This window comes from Chrysoperla carnea, chromosome 4, assembly GCF_905475395.1.
Source record: "Chrysoperla carnea chromosome 4, inChrCarn1.1, whole genome shotgun sequence".
NCBI classification, from domain to species: Eukaryota; Metazoa; Arthropoda; class Insecta; order Neuroptera; family Chrysopidae; genus Chrysoperla; species Chrysoperla carnea.
Genome location: NC_058340.1, coordinates 10,688,073 through 10,713,345, shown reverse-complemented (window position 1 = coordinate 10,713,345; position 25,273 = coordinate 10,688,073). Strand labels below are relative to the sequence as shown.

Here is a 25,273-nt window from a genome sequence, read left to right as displayed (position 1 = left end):
AGTTTTTCGCTAGTTATCACTTATGTGCTTAATTCCGGGACCATGCCTCCACATTCTTGAAACCTAATAGAGCTAGGTTAATTTGGATCATAAATTTAAAAAATATGGCCCAAATTTAGTAGGATTACATACTTGGTTTATCAAAATTGGATAAAATTTCGATGTAATAGAGCAAAATTAAATATTTTGAATTTTGATGACGTCATCAAGTTCAAAAATTCGATTTTTTTAAATAACACAGGCAATTTTGATCCGATCTTATTGGAATTTTTTTTGAAACCCACTAATTTTGGGTCATTCTTTTCAGCTGTAATGTCAGTTTTTCGCTAGTTATCACTTATGTGCTTAATTCCGGGACCATGCCTCCACATTCTTGAAACCTAATAGAGCTAGGTTAATTTTGATCATAAATTTAAAAAATATGGCCCAATTTTAGTAGGATTACATACTTGGTTTATCAAAATTGGATAAAATTTCGATGTAATAGAGCAAAATTAAATATTTTGAATTTTGATGACGTCATCAAGTTCAAAAATCCAATTTTTTTAATAACACAGACAATTTTGCTCCGATCTTATTGGAATTTTTTTTGAAACCCACTAATTTTGGGTCATTCTTTTCAGCTGTGATGTCAGTTTTTCGCTAGTTATCACTTATGTGCTTAATTCCGAAACCAGACCTCCACATTCTTGAAACCTATTAGAGCTAGGTTAATTTCGACCACAAATTTGAAAAGTATGGCCCAAATTTAGTAGATATACATACTTGGTTTGTCAAAATTGGCTAAAATTTCGATGTAATAGAGCAAAATTAAATATTTTGAATTTTGATGACGTCATCAAGTTCAAAAATTCGATTTTTTTTAAAAACACAGGCAATTTTGATGCGATCTTATTGGAATTTTTTTTGAAACCCACTAATTTTGGGTCATTCTTCTCAGCTGTGATGTTAATTTTTCGCTAGTTATCACTTATGTGCTTAATTCCGGGACCAGGCCTCCATATTCTTGAAACCTAATAGAGCTAGGTTAATTTTGATCATAAATTTGAAAAATATGGCCCAAATTTAGTAGGACTACATACTTGGTTTATCAAAATTGGATAAAATTTCGATGTAATAGAGCAAAATTAAATATTTTGAATTTTGATGACGTCATCAAGTTCAAAAATGCAATTTTTTTTAAAAACACAGGCAATTTTGATCCGATCTTATTGGAATTTTTTTTGAAACCCACTAATTTTGGGTCATTCTTTTCAGCTGTGATGTCAGTTTTTCGCTAGTTATCACTTATGTGCTTAATTCCGGGACCAGACCTCCATATTCTTGAAACCTAATAGAGCTAGGTTAATTTTGATCATAAATTTGAAAAATATGGCCCAAATTTAGTAGGACTACATACTTGGTTTATCAAAATTGGATAAAATTTCGATGTAATAGAGCAAAATTAAATATTTTGAATTTTGATGACGTCATCAAGTTCAAAAATTCAATTTTTTTAATAACACAGATAATTTTGATCCGATCTTATTGGAATTTTTTTTGAAACCCACTAATTTTGGGTCATTCTTTTCAGCTGTGATGTCAGTTTTTCGCTAGTTATCACTTATGTGCTTAATTCCGGGACCAGACCTCCACATTCTTGAAATCTAATAGAGCTAGGTTAATTTGAATGAATTTGAGGGCAAAAAGCAACTGAATATAGTTCCAAGCCACCCCTAAAATCCACCCTTAGAAGTAACGAAATATTTTTCCTCGAATATCGTCTTTCAGGGGGTTTTTGGGGTCGCCGATCACGAATCCAAGGTCAAAAAGTAAATTGGATGGTTGCAACCCCATTAAAACTACCACTAGAATTGTCAATGATAAAAAAACATTGAAAAATCTGAATTTCACCTCAGAAATTGTTTTTTTACTTTTAAGCCCAGTGAAGCGGGCGGGTGTCAATCTAGTTTTTTACAATACTTGCGAAAATCGGACTCGGCTCTTTGACTTGTATATACATATATATATTATATTGTGTTACTGTTTTTGACGACAGTCATAATTATTTAGAGACTATAATTATTATCCTACCACATAAAACCTATTTCCATTGTATTCATGCAAATGAAATTTAATTAAAAATTATTTTTAAAATTATTGGCTTGTCATTAAGCATTATCAATTTAATAGTTTTATTGATGAATAATTGTTGTGAGTGCTTTTTTCGTTTTAATTAGGGTAGAAAATTTAAAAACCAACCATTTTTTCAAAAATATATAACACAATCATGGGTGTTAAAAGTGAAATACCATCCATACCTGAATTTTATCGGAATCAATCAATTTTTATTACGGGTGCCAATGGATTTATGGGTAAAGTGCTGGTGGAAAAATTACTACGATCATGTCCTGATTTAGATAAAATTTATATTTTATTAAGAGAGAAAAAGGGAAAAGATATACAAACACGTTTTAATGCTATGGTTAATATTCCTGTGAGTATAAATTTGTTTTTAAATTTATTTGTAAAAATTTAAATTTATACAGGGTGATCCAAGTATAACAGAAGGGCTTGATCAAATGGAAGATAACGTTTAAGTAATGGCAGTTTCTTAATACACTTACATTTGGGAAAAGGTTCTTTTCTAGATACATGAAATTTTGGGAAAAACAATGATTTTATTTTACATATTTCCAAAACGACTAGTTAGAAAAATTAGAAATTTGGCAAAGGATTTTCCATAATTTGAGCTTTAAAGTGCCATCACTCCGTTGAGAAAAAATATCTTATGCCACTGACTTTTTTGTATAGATAATAAATATTAAAACAAAAACATTTTATCCCATTTTTTCGGCGCACCGTTTTCGAAACAGCTGAAGTTTTTTCAAGTAACACGAACACATTAATTTTTCAAAATTAATATAAATTTCATAAAGTAGTTACTATTGTTAACTTAGTTTTGACGCAGCCTTTTTAGCAATAATGCCTCCTTTCTAAAAAAAATCAAGTGTCTATTCATTATTTTAACGTTATCTATAACATTTGATGAAATGTTATAACCCTTTAGGACATGAGTTTTCAAAAAACAATTTTATGTTTTTGCTGAGTTGGAATCAAATGGAACCGCACCCAAGGCCAAAATGTGTTATCAGTAATTAACTAAAAAGATAAAAAAACGTTTGTTTTTTTTTACGCCAAACAGAATGAAACTGGCCTCGCTATCGAAAAGGCCAAAGAACGAGCAATTCACAACTTAAATTAAAATTTTTAAGAAATTGGTTTAACCCATTGAAAAATTTTTTGTTTTGATCTTTTCTGATCTGTATGTTTATACTGAATCGAATGGAAATGACTTGGGACCGAATCGTGGCTAAGTAATGTTTTTGTTAACAAATTATAGTGAAGTTAAGAATATATGATTATGTACCTCAATAATGGTCATTGTTGATGTGAGAAAATGCAAATTTTAAAGTAGAAAAAAAATGTATGCTTTTGTCATTTGTGAACAATCGTCTATTTAATAATTTTCTTGTGTACATATTAACATACAGAAAAATACCACATAAGGTAGTATAAAAACAAGTGAAAAAAACAATTGAAATAAGTGAAAACAAACATTTTTATTATTTAAACTTTTGTTCTATCTCTAACGGTTTACAAGATGGGTCCTACGGACCCAAGATCCAATTGACCTAAGTTGCTCATTTACGAACTCGACCTCACTTTTTACGTCCTGAGCACACTTTAAAATTTCAGCTTGATATCTTTTTTTGTTTTTGAATTATCGTGTACACAAACGAACAGACGGACAGAAGGACAGACGTACAGACGGACAGGCAGACAACCGGAAATGGATTAAAATTAAGGTGATTTCTTGAACACCTATATCAAAATTATGTTCATAGCATCATTATTTTTAAGCTTTACAAACTTGGGACTAAATTTGGTATACCTTGATATATATTACATATATACATGGTATAACAAATACCTATTTCTCCACCTTAATAGTATCAGATGGACTTGATATGAAATTAGGCACTGTAGACTAAAAATTTGAAAGTTTTTTATCTCTTTAATTTCAATTATTTTTATTTGCTTTTCCCACTTATTTTTTGGATTTTCGAAATCTACATACTTCTGAAATATAAAACGTCAAAATTTGAAGGGGGATATGTAAAAACTTTTGTGCTGTATAGGTATTTCAACAATTAACTCAGTCAGTTGTTTGTTTTCACTTGCTTTTGCAAATTGCAAGGATATAATTGATTGACTGTGCGTACAGTGGCGTAAAAGATAATTAAAAGGTAATCCGCTCCTACGATTCAGCATAAAAAATTCATGATAAAAGTTAAAGAGCAAAACACAAACAATCCTTAATTTTTATTTTATTTTACTAATTACTGGTTATTAGAGCACATTTCAGTTTTGAGACCGGTTTCCTAAAAAACTTTATATTACAGTTTCTACTATAATGTAGATAAAAATCTACTTTTTTCTGATGCGGAATAAATATCTTGTCTCTTAAACAACCGTGTGTGAATATTTCCAAGCAATTTTAATTTCTTAAAGCCATTGATTTTCAAACAAAAATTTAATTTTCATTTATGTTTATAGCTTTTTGAACGTATTAAAAAGGAACGACCAGGAATATGTGAAGAAAAATTAGTAATTATAAATGGAAATGTAAAAGAATTAAATTTGGGTTTGTATTTTATGTTTAATTAAAAAAAGTATCCATTCATTTATATAAATTTTTTTTAAATATTTTTTTAGGATTGTCGGCCGAAGACAAACAATTACTTGAAGAAAAAGTTTCAATCATTTTCCATGTGGCTGCTTCCGTTCGATTTGATGACCCTTTAAAAGATGCAGTTTTACTGAATACCAGAGGAACACGTGAATTAATGAAAATGGCTTTAAATATGAAAAAACTAAAAGTAAGAATCCTTCGTAATATAACAAATTTCTTAATAAACATTATTAAACTTTTAGGTTTTATTGCACGTATCAACAACATATTGCAATACAGATAAGAAAGACATTCAAGAAATTGTATATCCACCACATGCTGACTGGAAGAAAACTATTGAAATAGCGGAAAATTATAACGATGAAGTATTACAAATACTTACACTTCCATACATAAACCCATTACCTAACACGTATACATTTGCTAAATCGTTGGCTGAGCACGTAGTCACTGATATGAGTAAAGGAGTAATACCAGCAGTTATTTTTAGACCCTCCATTGGTAAGCGTGACTTTTTTATTAAAACAGATGTAGGATTCTTTACAAAATAGTTTCGATGTTTCACCTTTGTCAGGCTTCCCACGACGCGGGGGTTCAATTTTTTAATTAACATACATATTTGGAATGTGCTCAACGTGATCTTTCTTTTGATATTTAACCCAAGATAGCATCTCACAATCTCTATGGAAAAGTGAATACGAATCAATCTAAAAGCTTCTTAGTTTCTCAGCTCTCAACGCTAAAGGTTTTAGTTTTTAAGTAGAGAAATATATTATGTTTTTATACATGGTGTCCTACCAAAAATGCCTGCCATATCCGACTAATTTTTTGACGGGAAATCCAATGGTGACCTTCGATTTGACCTTGAACATAACCTTAAAGCTACAGCGAACCAAAAATCGATTTTCAAATGGAAACCTCTATTGTTTATTGTGGATTTGGGGAGGAGCAGAATATTTTACATCCAAATATAAATTTGAACATGACTTTCAAGGCCATTCCAAGATTAAAGATATTATTTCATAGGAAACTTTAAGGCAAGAGGGACAATCCTGGTATGGTATTTTTCATGTTTTTCCCCGCTAACTCTGCGAGATTTTCAGGGGTTTCCACACTTTTGGGATAACAAAAAATTGTTGTAGCTTCAAATTACTGTGTCTCCACAAAAAATGACCCGATCTACTTCGCATTCTATTTCTTTTCAGTTATATCCACTGTTCATGAACCAATTCAAGGTTGGATTGACAATTTTAATGGACCTGTGGGATTACTAGCTGCTTGTGGAATAGGTATGAGATACAAGTTATTTAAGTAATAAATAACTATAACGTAAATATTATTGCATTGTTTTTAGGTATTTTGAGAACTATGTGTTCAGATCCCGACATCATTTCTGATTTTATCCCCGTAGACATTGCTATTAAAGCTTTGGTTGTAGCTGCATGGAAGAAGGGGACCGAACCGTAAATATTTAAATTTTATTATTTTATTATTTAGTTATTATTATCCCCCGTGCGTCTTCTATGAGGGTCATATTGTAAGTGTAAAGTTTATATAGTACAGTAAAAGATGTTACAAAAATCGGCTCGTAAATGAAAATGGAAGAAACCGCTTGCATTTTGCTAAAACCTCATGGAATGCATTTCTTAGGTGTCAAATATCATTAGTAACGCATGAGTTAGTAGCGCAAAGGTTTCAATGTTAATAATCAATAAATTTTTAATTCAATGAAAGGATAAATGATGAAGTACACTTAAGGTGGTTGTAAACCTACAGTATTGTAAAAAAATTTGGTTTATTGCACGGTATACATACATATAAACCAAATGCATGCTTTGTAATCAAGTAATGAGTTATTTTTAGCTTAACAAGACAAAACTACAAAAATATATAATACATTGTGTGCAAGTGAGGTTTATAAATTTGATAATATAGATATCGCTCTTCAATAACTTGTATAACTTCGACAACTTGTATGACGTAAATGTTATACGTGTTGACATTTATAACGTGTACGTAATTCAAGTTATCTATTTATTAATTTTGTAAGTCAACTTTAACATTAACCGTTCCATTGAATTAACAATTTATTGTTGATTAACAAATAGAAACATTTTGTGCCAATAACTCATGCGTTACTAGTGATATGTCAAATAGTCCCTCTATCTGGATTGTCTGTAATTTTATAAACTTAAATGTGGAAACCCAAGACAAAGTTCTACATAAAAATAAAATTCCTGTGTTTGAAAAGGTTAGCGGCAAAGTGGTTGTAATAAATTTATCAAATTAGTATTATTGACTCATTTTTAAAAGCAATTGATTTTGAATTTTATCATTACCTATTCGTCCATAAAATTTTTTAGCCCGAGGCCAGAATGTAAGCGTGTATAACTGACTTTAATACTATTCGATAACTTCTTTAAAATTACTAAATATGTATTTTTTCGTTTATCATAACAAAGTGTTTTCTCGTTAATACAAAAAACTTCAGATTTCGTAAGTTAAAAAGCTTGCCTCAAAATTCTCAGAACTGTGAATTTTGATAGTTCTTGATAATCAGATAAGATCTTAGTTTTGCCATTTTTGTTATCAAAAGAAATCATCGGAAAAATGTTGATATATAATCCAGTTTTTCTCGAGTAGTTTCAAAAAATTTTAAGGAAAACTTTTACACATATAAACTGGTCCTTATGACTTCGTATATTCCGTGTACGTATAGGTATATCGTAAAGTAGGTACGACTTAACACTGGTATCAATTATATACAGGGTATTTGAACATTGAATTTTGTTAGTTTTAATAATATTTAAAATAAATATAAAAATTATTTGACTTACCATTATAAATATAACTCATATATGTATCACAACAGCACTTTTATGGGGACTTATAATTTTATATATCGATCAAACTTTGTACGTGAGACCAACCTATAACAAATATATTGTTTACACTACGAAAATTGTACAGGATGTCCTATTTTAAACGATGCAGCCAATTTTTGTTTTTTTGTTTGTTTTTTTTTTTTTGGTTTGATAAAGTTATTGAGATAAAATTCGGTCTTTCGGAAGGTGTCCATTCATGGACACATCCAGACTTCGACGCAAAGGGAGCGCGATCAAATCAAAATTTTTTGGCCTAAAAAAGGGGATCATAAATACATTAGTAAATAGATGAAAATTAGATAGAAGTTAGTTCTTAACTCGTTTTCACAACGAACTATAGGTAATCGAGTATTTTCAAGTTTCAAGAGGTTATATGCTGCCATAAGAGTGAAAAGATTGAGAAAAAATTGCTAGTTTATATTTTGAAGTTAAATTTGTTGCGTATTCTATGCCTGTAATTAAAATAGGTTTCTTCTTAATTTAAATCAAAAATTTAAAAAATACCTGCTAAAAAAATTACTAGAGAAACAATTTGTTTTAAATTTCAATAAAACTTCGCCTATAAGAGAATTTTGTCCCGAAAATTACAAAGTGAGTTTGTTTGACGATTAGGTGAGTCGTTTTCAAGGCCTCGCCAGAAAGCACTTCGGGTGATATTTCAATGACCCCTCGATAGTCAAATATATTATTGTAATTTATATAACATATATTATTGTAATTTTTGGTAGAAATTCGATAAAATAGACAACTGTTTTATTTTGCTAAAACTTCTTATACTGTATTTCACGTTGGAAGCATATTCTTAAATAAACAGGAGCTTTTATTTCCATTTTGCAACTTTAATTTGAAATTGTTTATTAATTTTCAGAGAAGAAAAACAAAAGGAAATCACTGTTATTAACAGCAGCAGTAGTAATATTAAATCAATGACTATTAATGATATTATAGAAACAGGAAAAGGTTACGCACATGAAACACCACTGAACAATATGCTATGGGTTCCAGGTGGAAGCATAACAAAATGTAAAGTTTGGAATTTCATGAGAGTGATTGCAATGCATATGTTCCCCGCTTTATTAATTGACGTTTTATTGAGATTAGCCGGTCACGACTTTAGGTAAGATTCGCCAGAATTATAATTTGTTTTAAATTATTTTAATTTTTATGTATTGCAGTTTGCTAAGACTTCATAGAAAAATTTATGTGGCAAATATGGCATTGTATTACTTTATATCAAATCAATGGCAATTCCGTAATGACAATTTTATGGAGTTACAAACTAAAATATTAGACTGCGATCTAAAAGATTGGGATTATGATTTTTCAACTGAAGATATTAACAAATACTTCTTTAACTGCTTAATTGGTGCCAAACAATACTTATTGAAAGAAGATTTATCAACCTTACCAGCAGCCAGAAGACGCTTCAGAAGGTAAGTTAATCACTAGTTCCTAGGTTAGGTTAAGTTTCAGCGGTACTCCTAAAAAAAGGGCTCATTTATAACTTAGGATCTTTTGAGATATTTGGATATACCCAATTAAAGATGACTCCTGGAATCATTTTGCGGTGTTTAAGAATATCAAGGGTGCTCTTCCCTTAATATCTTCGTTATCCAAAAATATTTCGAGGAGAATCATTTTTCTTTTTAAAAGTTTTTGTCTGACAATAATATTGAAGAGCAGTTTTATCTATCGCTATATGCTACTGTGAAAGAGATAGAAAGAGCAAATTCTTTGAAACCTATTAGAAGTAGAAATAGACTTAAGAGAGAGAAATAGAGGGAAAAGACTTAAGGTAGTACGAGCGCCAAGACAAGTTTAGACTTTTAGTTGAAATTATTTGTACCTTATTTTCAACTTTATTGATGAATTTTGTTATAACTTCATGAATGTAGACGAAAAACAAGAATAGGTAAAAAATTTTCATATCTGCATTGATTTTCGAAATATCGGAAGCCAAACAGTTAAACAAAATTTTCAATTTTCGATAATTTGAAAATTACCCCAGATATCAAAAAATTGTATTCTTACTTTTCGTTGTATATTGTCAAATTATAACATAATTCACCATCAAATTGAAAATATATGTTTATTTAAATTTATGTCCCTGCTACCGTGCTCATACATCCTTAATTAGTCGGGCACAACGGGTTTTTTTTTATTGTGTTTTCATTTATTAAGGTTTTAAATTTAATTTAAATAATTTTTTTTCCAAAGACTTGTTTTGGAGAAATCTATTAAAACATATCATCTATCTACCGTTTTCCCATAAGACCAATGCTTAATATGCCTTCTTTTGATGTCATTCATTTATTTAAATGATTGGGCAACCCTCCCTAAAATTTTCAGAATAGATTTAGACTTAGTGCAACTTCATATAAAAAAATCAAGCCTTTTCTAAAAGATTGCCCTGGCGCTCATACATCCTTAAGATGACAAAAATGTTGCTTATAAAAAAACCAATAACTTTTATTCAAAAATTTTTAGAATATTTAACAAATATACAGAGCAATTGAAATGATGCGCAATATAGCTTAAGTAAACATTTTATTCAGGCCTCCACTAAAAAAAATCGCCGTTAAAGGTTGAATTTTGCCGTTGGGATATTTTGCCACTGAAATATTTGGAATAGTTTGTATTTGTGTATTAAGTATGAATTGTTATTTTCAGGATGTTGTGGTTGGATCGCATTGTAAAAGTTCTATTTGCAGGATTCATGATTTACTTATATTTCTATTTCGATGTTAGTGAGATTTTGATGAATGTACTTCGAGCAATTGGAAACTATTTTACAAACATTGCAGATATTTAATCAAATGAACACAATAATTTAATTTCATTTTTATAATCGTTTCTGTAACAATATAATTTGTATTAATAATTTTTTTAAGTAATAAAAATCCGAATTTTATTTCAGTAAATCCCATTTTAAAAACTAAAAATTAAATAACTAGCTAACTCTAAAATTTGACGGTGAATAGATAAGACTCAAAGGAACAAAAGGCATATGGTGCCGAGTAGTGCTTAGGGCCCGGGGGTGGTAACCACCCCTTCTAAGAAGTGGAAAAATGTGTGGTGAAAATGATAACGGATAGAATGAACTTTCTACAGGAAATGAAGCTTATAAAAAAAGGAAAAATTAGTGTATTATTTTTTTGTTTTGGTGCCAAATTTGTTGAGATACAGCTGGTTAAAGACAGACTTTTCCCCGACAACAACTATTGAAGTATTTAACTTTAAGTAATTGAAAAAAATTGACATTTAAAAAAAATCATACATTTGCACGAAAATGGACTGAGTAATAATGAAAAGAAAGTTGCCCGTACCTTTTACTTTTATTCAGCACAAAAACTGATGGATTTTTACCAGAAAAATATCGCACTAAATAAAATTTTGGTCATTCTTTAAACAATTCATTTTCAATTTCACGGCTTGATGCTTGTCAACAGTGAAAGCATAAGTAAGATTTAATGCAGATTCTGAGCGATATTAGGTCCATTTCTTTTGATCTGTTCAAATTTTTAGAACTATTCAATATATCTCAAAAGGGATGGTTTTACTGACCTTGTAAGAATATGTGGGAAAATGATCCCATTGCATTTTGTACCAAACAGTTCACATAAAATATTAACTGTTCTTTTACATTGCATCAACGAATCGTTGACAACGATTAGTATTAAAAAAATTCCCTGGTAAAATCATCTAAATTATCACATTCAAGACCCGCCATATGATGGGAGATCATTTTATCTATTATATTTTTACACACAAAATAGGGATAATTTAAACGTATATAAAGAAGTGGCGGATTTAGGCTTGATGCCGCCCTAGACGCGGCTTGATATGGAGCCCTTTTTGCCTTGTGAGGGAGTGATTATTATTACTTTTTTTTGGTACCTATCCTAATCCTAATATTCTATTATCAGTTTCTAAAGGAGTGATTATTGAAATTAAAAATCTAATTTTCAAATCTTTTTTATGGATAAATATTAATAAATTAATAAAATTTTGCCGCCCCTAAAATTGAGCCGCCCTAGGCACGACCCTTATATGCCTAAGCCTAAATCCAGCACTGGCTAATATGCTTTATTTGTCAAAAAAATTTTATTCCAAATAATGATTAAACTTTCTTTTAGAAACTTAATAGAGTTTTTCTAATTATTATGAATATCATCCATTATTTGGCCACCCCATTATTTTTATACCATTTATATATGAAATATACATAGTATACTAAGTTTAGTGCCAAGTTTGTAACGCTTAAAAATATTGATGCTCTGAAAAAAATTTTGGTATAGGTGTTTATAAAATCACCTAATTAGTCCATTTTCGATTGTCTGTCCGTCTGTCTGGCAACACGATAACTCAAAAGAGAAAAAAGATATCAAGCTGAAATTTTTAAGGCGTACTCAGGACGTAAAAAGTGAGGTTGAGTTCGTAAATGAGCAACATAGGTCAATTAAGTCTTGACCTATCTTGTAAACCGTTAGAGATAGAACAAAAGTTTAAATGTAAAAAAAAAATTCCTTATAAAAAAATAAACAACTTTTGTTAGCAACATTTTTTGTTTTAATGAATACCTGAAGAAAGATTAATAAAAAAAAAAACGAAACTAGTTGTAAATTAAGAATTTTGTAAAAATTAAATAAAAAAAATTATCCAAATATCTACCTACGAAAAATAATTTTATTTTTAATGGAGTTTATTTTGAATTTTATGAATTGGTTACATTTGATCTATATAACAATAACATAAACACCCTTAAACTAATAACTAATTCTTATTTGAATTGCTATAAATATTTGGAATACAATAAATAATTACTATATTGTAAACATAATTATTAAATTATTATGTATTCCTTTATTAAATTCTTTGTTTTAATGTAAATGAATTAAGCTTTGTTTTAATGTAAATACAAAGGCAGGGATAATGCATAAGACAAAGTAGGCACATGCCGATAGGTGCGAGGTTACAAAGGGGCGCGCGCGTGGAAGTTTTTAAACAAACATAACAGGACTTTGTCCTGATGTCGATTTCAATGTATCTTTCGTTAAAATTTAAAATTTTCGAGAATAGATGAAAAAATCTGAAATAAAAATTGATATGTAGTCTCTATGGCAATTGCAGGTTGTGACGTCACCAAATGTTATTTTCTTTTCTTTGTAATTGTACATTTAAATGCTTCATATTTTCGTAATTATTGATGTTATCCAGAAATTGATTTCACACGTTGTTTTGGCTCAATAACACACGTCTTTTGAAGCAATAAAAAATTTTAGGGCAAAGACCCATTGTGTAAGTAAATATGCAAAAAATTACAGTCCGTTGATATTGGCATTTGAACAGTTCCAAATGTATGACAGCATAATTCATATAATTTCTGCAGACAGGGGAAATTTTAATAAAAATGAACAGCTAGCCATGGAACTGTCAATAGCAAAAGAATATAAAAAGCACACAAAGAGGAGACGGACATAACTTCTTCATTATCTCAAAAGAGTTGATAAGTGTACAGCAATTTTTACATTAAAATTTCGTTTCTAATCAACTTGATGAATTTGAGCTCTGAAGAAGTTCAAAACAGAGCAAGTATGCTAGTAACGATGCATTCTGGAGATTGAAAAAAAGTACTTCTTTGATGAATGTATAATCTATATACGTTCTTATTTAACAACGATAACTCGAGGTAGCGGAGAACTACCACGAAACAACTTACGTGATTTTACAGGCTATAAGAAATAAAAAACTTGATAGATTTTTCTTTCTACCTCTTTATTGATAGATTTTTATTACGAGAGCCCTAATTTTGAAACTGCGTACGGGCACAAAATTTCTTAATCCGCCTCTGTGTGAATCAATTATCAAATACTCATTTAAATTAAACTCTAAAAAACTGGGTGGTACACTTTAAAAAAATCTGAATTTTGGTCACTGACATTTTGGGTCATTATATTTTAAGGTGGTTTGGTATAGTAAAAGAGTTTAAATAATAAGCGAGGTGGGCGAGTAACGACTAGTGATTAATAAAGGCTAACAAATCATAAATCCGTTTTAGTCAAAACAGCGAACCAGTGAAAGCAAAAGGAATTAATTGCAAATGTAATGAAGGACAAATGGAATAAACAGTCGACGTATAGATCTTCTTAAATATGTTGGCAAAAACTGTTATACAAGTACGGCTCCAAAAGTCATTGCTCAGCATGGTAAGCCCTTTCAGGAGGGAGAGTTTTTAAAAATTATTTGACAGTACGCCTATACTCTCGAAATAAATTTTTAAAATGGCGTTTTTATACATAAAGGATTGCCACCCCTGGTGCACATGATACTTGAACCGGTGATGGCCCGGGTCCCTATGATAAACGGCACATTTAAAACTATAAGTATTCAATTACTAATTAATTTCATATTTCGAGCATGTGTAAAAACTATCACAGGCAAAGAGGCAATCCCACCCGAACACAAATACGTCGAAATTTTAACGTTTAACAAAGTCAGTGCATGTAATTTAATATGTGAATGGGAAATAATTTTAAAAAAGCTAAAATAGTTAAAATTATTTTATTATGAGCAGTTCATTTTCATAGCAAAACGTTTGGACATTGATTGAAAGGTAATTTTCAGTTTTTTATTTTATAATTAATTTTTTACCAAGAATTTGTTACAATTGTGCAAAGTTTCCTATTATTGGCCGCAATCAAACATGGCCCCCAAAATATTATGTGAAAATAAATGACTGATTAAAATACTTTTTCCTTATATTTTGTTATAAATGATTATGATAGACCTTTATCATGTGTGATATTTTTTATTAAGGATAAAATTTATGTTTTGTAGCAATTTGGAGTTTTGATAAGTCTAAGATGGCCCACACCCACTTTTTTGACAGAATTTTCAAAATTTTTCTATTTTCAACGATTTAATCTATAAATATATAGGAGACTTTCTATAGATATAGATAGATAGATAGATAGATAGATAGTCACTCATCACGATATCTCTGGAACTATAAGACCTAGAGACTTGAAATTTGGGAGGAATATTCCTTTTGCCAAGTAGAGGTTAGCTAAGAACGGATTTTACGAAATTCCACCCACAAGGGGGGGGGGTTGCGGGGGTGTTCATGAATAAAAAATTCATATGTTTCAATTATGGCTTTTAATAGTTCAAAACTTGGTCAGAATGTTTTAAATTACATTTAGAAATTTTTTTAACCTTCGGAGGGTAGAAAGGTGTAGCGAGAAAGTGGGAAGGAAATATCGAATATTTACAAATATACCTAAGTGGGGTATCAAATAAAAGAGCATGACGTGTACATTACAAAACTGTTATCCAACGCAAGGGAAATGTGGAGGGAGGGGTGCAAGTGGGGATGTTGCCCAGCAAAGCGGGCGGGTAACAGCTAGTTCTTAATAAAAATGTAAATAAACGCACGTGTTAAAAAAATTTTATATAGTTTTATAACGGACCTTCTTTGGCAACTATATATTCCTAACATAGCCCACCAATACATTTTTTTTCAGTTTTAGAATCACTTACATGATGACAAGTTTATATAATTTGTATTGCCAAAAAATGATTAATTATTTTACTCATAGCGATTTTTTAAAAAAATTTAATATAAATAATTCATGGCGATTTGAAGTTAAGTGGACCTGACGAGGTTCCGGGACTAATAAACATCTCTGTTATACGTATTGTACAGTTTAACATACGAAACAAATGAAAATTGGGACTTAAATTACTCGGAAACGAATTTTTATCGATCTTTGGGTGTAATAAAATGAGGTAGAGTTGACAACAAAATTTTCCCAATGGGACGACCATATACAATAATTTATTTGTCCAAACAAAATTTATATCAAATAATGAATTTTCTTTTATAAATTTAATGGAGTTCATTTTGAATTTTACGAATTGACTACGTCTGATTTATCACAACACCAACAACCTTAAAATAATAACTATAATTCTTATTAAATATATATAAAAAAATATAATCATCGTGATTGTAATTAAAATATATCATGAATAATTAAATATTCCTATCCTTTGTTTTAATAAACAAATAACTATATTTAAAAAAAATCAAGGAATGGTCGGTCAAAAAAAATTTCTTAGGATAAAAATTTAAAAAAATGGTCATCATGGATGTTCAACGTGCAATTCCATCAATACCTGAATTTTATCGGAATCAATCTATTTTTATTACGGGTGCTAATGGGTTCATGGGTAAAGTGCTGGTTGAAAAATTACTACGATCATGTCCAGACTTAGAAAAAATTTATATTTTACTAAGAGAAAAAAGAGGGAGAGATATACAAACCCGTTTCAATGCGATGGTTAATATTCCTGTGAGTAATTATTTTTATTACAAAAATATTTAGAAAAACTGTATTAATAAGTTTTATTGAAATAAACGAACTAAAGAGTATAACATATTAGGGAATATTCATGAAATTTTAATTTGGTTCAAATATTTTTTTCCGTAACGTTATTGGCTTTGTTCGTAGCATCAATATTTTTAGGCGTTACAAACTTGGGACTAAACTTAAACTTGTTTATAGCTATTTGACCGCGTTAAAAAAGAAAAACCAGGAATATGTGAAGAGAAATTAGTAATTATAAATGGAAATGTAAAAGAATTGAATTTGGGTTTGTATTTTATGTTTTATTAAAAAAAAAGTATGCAATCAATTATGTAAATATTTTTATATTTTTTTAGGATTGTCTGACGAAGACAAACAATTACTTGAAGAAAAAGTTTCAATCATTTTTCATGCGGCTGCTTCCGTTCGATTCGATGACCCCTTAAAAGATGCAGTTTTACTGAATACCAGAGGAACACGAGAATTAATGAAAATGGCTTTAAATATGAAAAAACTAAAAGTAACAATTCTAGTTATATAAAGAGAAATAGAAAATTCATAATTCATTAAAATTTTAGGTTTTATTACATGTATCAACAACATATTGTAATACAGACAAGAAAGATGTTCATGAAATTGTGTATCCACCACATGCAGACTGGAAGAAAACAATTGAAATAGCAGAAAATTATAACGATGAAGTATTACAAATGCTTACACTTTCATACATAAACCCATTACCTAACACGTATACGTTTGCTAAATCGTTAGCCGAACATGTAGTCAATGATATGAGTAAAGGAGTAATACCAGCAGTTATATTCAGACCCTCCATTGGTAGGTTAAACATGTTTTATACAAGTAGAATTAATCGTATTTTACATTACCAAGATTTCTGATAACTTGATTTAATTCACTCACAGATGGCGAGACTATAGTTCGCAATATACCTTAGTAATTTCAAATTTCCAATTAACAACGCAGCATTCTCAAGCACGCCTAAAGTAATTTTTTTTTATTTTAGTTATATCATCTGCTCATGAACCAGTCAAAGGTTGGATTGATAATTTTAATGGTCCAATTGGTTTGCTAGCTGCCTGTGCAAAAGGTCTAAGTCTTATTATTATTTTACAGTATTAAGCGTTATAACAACGTGTTAATGAAATATAATTATTTTTTAGGTATTTTAAGAACTACTTGCTCAGATCGCAACATCATTTCTGATTTTATCCCCGTAGATATTGCTATAAAAGCTATGGTTGCTGCTGCATGGAAAAAGGGAACTGAATCGTAAATATATATTTTTATTAATTTAAGAAGGTATCTAGGCTAGAAAGCGATAATTTCTTTGTAGGAGTTAAAACATCGACAAAGAAAATTTGCTTAGAAAAAAATTGAAGATTTGTGAACCTATTGCTCATAACTTCACCAAATTCAACTTTAAAATCGAAAACGAAAAAAGTAATAAACAAATGTAAAACCGACTATTTTGACTCATTTTTCAAGATTTCCCGGCAGTTACGCATTAAAATGGGACTTCCCAGACGTCAATCGATAGGTTATTTTAAGATCTAGAACTTTCCAATTTAATTTTTTTGGATTGGACGTCAACTTTTTTTTATCACAAGAAAACCTTTTTTTTTGACTTTTGTGCATTTTTTCGGTTAATTTAGCCATTGATTAGCCGTAAACAAAAAACGCTATGTTTCTTGGCTTGTTTTTTTCTATGACAATGTTGTTTTCTGATAGCAAACGCAACCATTAATAGAAGAAGCAATTGCGAAATATTCTTATCTCTCATTTTTAATGGCAGATTACGGCAAGCCAGTCCACAATATTTAGTGGAACCCTTAAAGATCACAATTAACAAAAACAAGTGAAATTTACAAAATTTAAACAACCCCCAACAAATTTTTCGGGTATGGAAACCTAAACTCGCACTTGAAACATATTCAAGAACTATCTCCATTAAATTACCTTTTTCCTTTTAAGCCTTCTCCAAACTGAATTTATTTTGAGGATCATGGCCTATTTTTTAGTTGTTCCGAGTACGGAACCCTAAACTCGCACTTGAAACAAAAAAATCAAAATCGGGTCATCCGTTTAAGCGTTACGATGCCACAGGCAGACACGCACACGTAGCGGTCAAACTTATAACGCCCCTTTTTTTGGTTCGGAGGTTAAAAAGAAAATTATCGAAAAGATTTTTCCTGCCGGTGCACTTTTACAAACGCGTATATAACAGTTTTATTAAATAAATACTTTATTTTTCAGGGAAGATAAACAAAAAGAAATCACTGTTATCAACAGCAGCAATATTCACAACAGTACAATTAAAGCAATGACACTTGATGACGTTACACAAACAGGAAAGAATTTAGCTCATGAAACACCGCTCAACAATATGTTATGGGTTCCTGATGGAACCATAACCAAGTGTAGAGTTTACAATTTCATAAGGGTGATTACACTTCATATAATTCCCGCTATATTCATTGATATGCTGTTAAGATTAGCCGGCCATAATTTTAGGTAATATCGCGATAACGATTAATTTTTCGACTATTAATATAGAATCTTTTTGCAGTTTGCTAAAAATACAAAGAAAAATTTATGTAGCAAATATGGCTTTGCATTACTTTATAACAAATCAATGGCATTTTCGTAACAACAATTTTATGGACTTACAAAGTAAAATATTAGACTGCGATTTAAAAGATTGGGATTATGATTTTACAACTGAAAATCTTCAAAAATATATGTTTTATTGTTTAATTGGTGTCAAACAATTTTTATTGAAAGAAGATTTATCAACTTTACCAACTGCTAGAATACACTTTAGAAGGTGAAATAGTCTCTAAATTTATTAATATTCCGCTTTGCGCATCTGACTTGGCAAACAAAGCACGAACATTGTGTGAACTTTCCCCATCACTAGAAGAATTTGGCACTCTGAGTAGCTTAGTGGGTGCCTCTTTTGACTTGTTCTACGTAACCTTTCCCCTTAATTTGCGAAAGTAAAAAAGCGGATGGTAGATTCTTAAAGAACTCAACGAAAAATGACGAAAATCTATATAAATACTTCTGAGATTTCCATTAGTTGTTTTCGATATTTCAATAGTTGAAAATCAAACAAAATATAGTTATTATTTGAGGTTAGGTAAGATTAAAGTGGCTGTCCTGGTGTGGGACACACTTAGACCATAGGGCCCGTTGTGATACCGAAAAACGGTTGGCCCATCCCCAGTCACTAACTACTCTATGAACTATTTGGAGCTGTTTAAGAACACCAGAATTGCTTTGACGTCAACGGACCTTAGGCCGGGGAGGTCATCCAAGAAAGTCTGGCTCAAGTGAATCCACCTCCCCGTGGCAAGAGCTGGACTGTGACAGAGAAGATGAGACATCGTTTAATTCTTCCTCCTCAATATAATAGCCCAGGCGTTCTGCATGCCTCCTACCTAGCCAGGATCCTGTAAAAGCCGCAACAATTTTGCTAATAGAGGTCCTTCGAATCGATATATCTTCGGAACTTCTACGATTGTACTCAGACCATTTCTATCTTGTAGTATCACAAGTACTTTCCTCTTACAATCTAAGATTGGCCATTTGCTTGTGTCCGACAGCATTGTGCCATTGTGCAAGCTCTCATTTGCGAAATGTCCCTGCTTATTATTTAGCAATTTTATAAAAATTTTGTCGTCTAGTTGTACTTTTTAACACTTTGCTGATGTAATAATATATATAAATTATTTTGGGTATTTTTTAACATTTTTAAAATTTGTGCCAATTATTATTTTTTTTTTTTTTTTTGCATTTTCGCTAATAATTTTATAAACATTATTACTTTTAGGATGATGTGGTTGGATCGCTTTGTACGAGTTGCATTTACGGGATTCATCATTTATCTATATTTCCATTTCGGCGTTAGTGAATTATTAATTAATGTACTTCGGACATTTGGAAATTATTTTACAAACATTACAGATATTTAAACAAATTGAACGCAATAAATTCAAATTTTCTGTAAAAATTATTTTCATAAATTTTTTAAATAAATGATCATACATACATAATGTACTTTTTCCTCAATGTATTGAATGTAAGCAAACTTTTCACCAACAGTCTAGAGAAATAAAAATTGGAGCATGAAACAAAAAATACATATTCGAATAATTTACAAAATTTAAAAAATCCCCGATAGAGTTTTCGAGTATGGAACCCTAAACTCGTACTTGAAACATAGCTAAGAACACTCTCCATTAAATTACCTTTCAAACGAAATAAAAAAATCAAAATCGGTTCATCCGTTTAGACGCTACGATGCCACAGACAGGCAGACACACATAGTAGTCAAACTTATAACACCCCTTTTTGGTTTGGGAGTTAAAAAAATCCCATGAACCCCGTTGAAATAATATAACAATCAAACTGTTCTTCGTGTATTTTTAATAAGCTCTTTTTTAAAATAGCCTCGTGGCATTAGTTATAAGATGGTGTACAAATTTTCTTTATTGCTTAGATTAAAATAATTTAAATTCAATTTCAAGAAAAATTACATTTAATAAATACTTACAGGTACATATATATATATTATATTTCAATACAATTATTAACGACAAATTAGTTATGGTACATAATTAGCAAACAATTAGTTATAACTTTCATGTAACGTTCCCAAGATGGTTTCAAATCAGCTTCCCTATTGAATAAAAAATTTATCAGATATAAATCAATAATAATGATGATAATACTGTATGGGTATATGTTAAAATATTATAGACCACTAATCCAAGCTTTATTTCTGTACGGCATTTATGTAATTCACTTCGAATACTTATACAGAGTTAGTGTCCTAACTAACGCCGTACATATTTGCTGGTGCAGGAGTAAAATAGCGCGGGGAGTGACATTCATATTCTCACCTGTACAGCGCAAAACTAACTCCATACGGTGGAATCATTCAAATGGAGGGGGGGGAGGCTGTATTCAAACTTTTGTTCATCATGTTAGGTCATAAAATCAACTAAAACAAGAAAACTCTTTTTTCGAGTATGAGAGCCAAAGTTGGTGATTGTATCCAGGAACTATAATTACTACAACATTTTATCATAATTCGGATTTCACGCTCTACAAAAAATTGTAATGCTTTTGCTATAGGACGTAAGCGAAAAAAGTTATTAAAGAAAAACCAAAACAAGTTCAAAATTTTGCAGCCCCCTGTTTTTCACAGGATCCTCGAGGTTCAAAACTTGAGAAAATGTTAATTAATTATACCTAAACAACATCCCAAAGTTCCTTAAATTCTATCTAAAACTAGCTGTGGATTTAATCTATATCTAAGGCCAGTGATGTCAAAAACACGCGTGTAATATTAAAAAAACAAACATTGTCCACTCTTAACAACGCGGCGTCATTAAACTATAATGTACAAAACAATGATTATATTTACCTTAAAACATCCATATCTAATGCACATTGAGTAAACGCTTTCAAAAAATTTTCTAAATCCGTAATCGTCCATGCATTTTGTTTCCACACTTCAATACAAGATACTAATTCAACAAATAATGTACGTAGATCTCTTGCACGATGTAAACTACATGCTAATGCTAATATCGATCGAAAATAAATTCGAAAATTTGTATCCAATTCCAGAAATGTTTTATGTAACATAAGTGGTTTTAACGTAACGCAAACTAAACTACAAACAGACAGAATAGAATTCTTCATTTATTGATTATAATGTGTATTCGTAGAAAAAAATAGGATCCAATCCAGAAGAAATTATTTATCTTTCTAGATTATAAAATCTAATTTGTTTGTTTGGTATCACTAAAAAAACTTTGATTTGATACTGGGTGTAGAAATTTAAATATAAGGATTAAAATATTCAAGATGTATATAGTACAACACCTACACAAAATAAATCGATTTAGCTAAATTTGCCTTAGTAGCAAGTTGCTTTATTTGGAAGCTACGGTTTCTTGTAGCTTTAACTCAAACGTGAAATGTTATTTTGCTAAAATTGGCTATGATGACATTTTATAGAACAACAAATTTCACATAAAAATTAGATTTAACATCAATCCATTAGCTTAGAAAGTGGTGTTTTAGGAATTCAACCCCCCGTTTTTTTTCCTTATATGTAATATCTTTCTTTGTTGGCCAACTTGAAATTATATTTTTGCTCAATATATGATATAACAGTTTGATTACATTTTGAAAAAAAATACATTAACCCAACAAGCATATTAAATTTTATGCCTTCTTCTGGATGGAACACTAATATTTTAACTTATCAATTGTAATATTTGTAACTAAATACATACTGTTTGTGTTCTTTTTCCTTATCTAATAACATTCGTAAATCTCGTAGATCAAGAAGAAATTCTCGATCTAATTCTGTATCATAGTATTCAGGTCCTGACATAGCATACGTCCAACCTGCCATAATACTTTCAGAACATTGACGAAAATCTCCAAAATTTAAATATTGTAAACGTCTTTTAGATGTTTCAAAGCGTAAACATGCTATGAAAACAATACTGCTATACTTTCTAAAAATTTATAATTCATTTAATTATATAGGTTTCAGGACTGACCTAATTATACAATAGAATCTCGATAAGTTCAAATTTAAGCATTAAAAAGTTCGAGTATTCGAATTTTTAACTTAGTTGAAATCTATCAGGGTTTTGAACTAAATTTTTATGACCAAACTGTTTTTATTATTTATTTTCTCATGATAATTTTAGAGTTACAGACAATTTTTAAAGAACTTTTCAGAAGAGAATCGAAAACGCCCCACAAAAAAAATGTTCGTAAAACATCGTTGTGACGTAATAATGTTAATTGAATAGTATACCTATACACTGTATACAATTCACTATGACGTTACACGATCTTTTACGAACATTTTTTTTTCGGGTGTTTTCGTTTATTTTTTGAAAAGTTCTTTTAATTATTATGAAAAAATGAAAACAATTTTGTTATAAAACTTACGTATAATCTTTCCATTTTTGTCAAAAAAAAAATAAAAAAATTTTTTTTTCAAAATCCCAATTCGTAAATAGATAAAATTATATGAAGATAGAAAAAGTTTCAACATTATATACCATTTCAAAAATAAAAGTCATTTACGTTCTAAATCGAGCATGAGCAAGGGCCCTGTAGTAAGGGATTATATTTACTAATTTACAAAAGTTATTACGTTACGAGATTTGAGTTATCGAGATTCTACTGTAAATTATTGACTCAATATAATTTATATATACTTTGCAAGCTCCTCGCTTAATAAAAAGTGTTTTTCTATATTTTGTACTAAAGAACCTGGCATTTCTTCCACAACTTTAAAAATTCTTTTAACATTATCAAATTGTCGCCTGAAATTGAATGTTAATAATATAATCTTTTCAAGTACAATATTTAAGGATTTCGCGTGATCGTGTCAAAATTAAATTCTCCACGAGAGTGGTACTCTCTTTTATTGAGATAAAATGTTTCAAAGCGTTGGGAATCAATCAAAATATTTATACATTTTTCTATTTTTGGAAACTTGGCACGCTTCTATTCATTATTCGTAAGAGTGCCTTTAAGGCTATGTTTTATCAGTGTATCTAAAAAAATTATAACCAATTTGATAATTTAATTTTTCAACGACCTCGCAAAAAAAATTTATAACCTGCATGATTTTAAATTAATACCAGTCTTTTCAGCTACCTCATCTAGATCTTTACGATGACGTGATGATAGTTTTTTACCAAGTAGTTCTCGTATAACTGAGTCATCAAAGCCATAATACCTAATAAAACAATTTGTTTAAAATTTAATTCAAAATCTTAAAGACAAGCAGAAGCATGGCTCCAAATATTTTTAAATATATTTTTATTTAAGTGCCCTTCTTTTCAGTCTTAAGAGTATTTATTATCCGAGTTTTCCCAATTTTAAGTTGAAAATTAGAATAATTAAACAAAAAGTGTAGTGTACGTCTTTACATCGTAAATATTATTACTAATCGAAAGATTACAGAAAAATAATAGTAAAGCATTCTTTGATTTGAAATGTTGGAAAATGAATGTTTTTCAGGGTTGCAGAATTGAACAATTAGTAAAATGATTTGGTTAGAATTGTATACCTCTTCTAGTTTAAAACATATTTTTTTTGTCAATTCGCCATGAGGTAATCTAAAGGTTTAAAATATAGCAAAAAGGTTAATTTTAGACTATTTTATAGCTAAAATTAGATCAATCAATGCTTCTGCATAATAAATATCAAAACAAGTTTAGAAAAAATCCAAAAACACATTATACATACTTTTCTATTAATAATTGTTTAGTTTCGGGATCAATTTGAAATGATAACTGTTCTTGAACTTTTGGTGGATCACTTAATAACTTTTCTAGAAGAGAATAAGTTCTATAATGGTCGAGAACATCACTCGTAACTAAATCTAGGGTTGCTCCTGTTTTTTGGCATATTCCTCGTTGATTTAATATTGAAACTGCATCATTTGCTAAAATAAAGAATAATATGATCCTCGATACGCATTATATCAAGGCGAAATTTCTTTGAACATATGAACGGTAAAGGTTTCATATTAAAGATTTATGTCACACAAGTGATTAGTTGAGAACTCGGCACCTGATTATATCATAAAAACACCAAACTGTTTGCCAGAAATATTTTTACTGTTTAGGTATCGACACAGGTACATTTAAGAAGTTAACACACTTTAAAGAAAAGCAGGATAAGTCTATACTAAACTTAATAAAATAAGCAAACTTTATCTGGAAAAATTTGGAGCAAGTTTTTGTTAAAAATGTATAAAAAGTAAACAAAATAAATCCCGCACTTTTAGAGGAACACGCCTCTAGATGAAAACGGGTCAATATCTATGCAACGAATCAAAGAAATACAAACTTTTCAATTAATTAGAATATACAAAAAAATTATTCCAATCTTACATGAATGTCCATCAATCCAAAGTTGATAAATTTCTGGATCAACAAGCATATAATTACTAATAAAAATATCTAAATCAGGAAACATTTTCGCGTAATTGACAAATTATAATAATTCAAAATTGAATTATTATTGTTATTTTTTAAATTATCAATTGTGAATAATTTAAGTCAAATGGTGGCATTCATTTTATTATTTATTTGAAGAAATAATAGGCGATTGAATATTCCTTGACATTTTTCCATGCCCATTAATGATATAATTTTTTCCTTTTTTCAAATTTATGGAATATTTGTGTAAAATTTTCTTCAAAAGTTTAT

The 25,273-nt window shown here is 29.8% G+C and overlaps 3 protein-coding genes across 4 annotated transcripts; 2 read left to right on the top strand and 1 right to left on the bottom strand.

The window, feature by feature from the left end:
• The first annotated feature begins 2,178 nt into the window (after positions 1-2,178).
• Positions 2,179-10,470, top strand: LOC123299248 (putative fatty acyl-CoA reductase CG5065). Its single transcript, XM_044881577.1, has 9 exons — positions 2,179-2,476; positions 4,600-4,687; positions 4,759-4,922; positions 4,978-5,236; positions 5,941-6,024; positions 6,090-6,198; positions 8,489-8,737; positions 8,796-9,053; positions 10,291-10,470. Exons 1-9 carry the CDS (start codon positions 2,270-2,272, stop codon positions 10,430-10,432), a joined length of 1,560 nt encoding a protein of 519 aa, XP_044737512.1. The 5' UTR covers positions 2,179-2,269; the 3' UTR covers positions 10,433-10,470.
• A 5,254-nt stretch (positions 10,471-15,724) lies between these two features.
• Positions 15,725-19,991, top strand: LOC123297837 (putative fatty acyl-CoA reductase CG5065). Its single transcript, XM_044879642.1, has 9 exons — positions 15,725-15,974; positions 16,188-16,275; positions 16,346-16,509; positions 16,568-16,826; positions 17,014-17,097; positions 17,171-17,279; positions 18,264-18,521; positions 18,577-18,834; positions 19,843-19,991. Exons 1-9 carry the CDS (start codon positions 15,759-15,761, stop codon positions 19,982-19,984), a joined length of 1,578 nt encoding a protein of 525 aa, XP_044735577.1. The 5' UTR covers positions 15,725-15,758; the 3' UTR covers positions 19,985-19,991.
• A 572-nt stretch (positions 19,992-20,563) lies between these two features.
• LOC123299249 (acidic fibroblast growth factor intracellular-binding protein) lies at positions 20,564-25,165 on the bottom strand. Of its 2 annotated transcripts, none has more exons than XM_044881579.1 (7): positions 24,956-25,165; positions 24,306-24,504; positions 23,674-23,793; positions 23,267-23,374; positions 22,322-22,549; positions 21,442-21,711; positions 20,564-20,691 (listed from the first exon to the last, which is right to left on the bottom strand). In XM_044881579.1, the coding sequence occupies exons 1-7, from the start codon at positions 25,038-25,040 to the stop codon at positions 20,613-20,615; spliced, it is 1,089 nt and encodes a 362-aa protein (XP_044737514.1). In that variant the 5' UTR covers positions 25,041-25,165; the 3' UTR covers positions 20,564-20,612. The 2 variants fall into 2 exon arrangements, with proteins under 2 accessions (XP_044737514.1, XP_044737513.1); XM_044881578.1 differs by having other exon boundaries at positions 21,442-21,693; positions 24,956-25,163.
• Between the last annotated feature and the right edge of the window lie 108 nt (positions 25,166-25,273).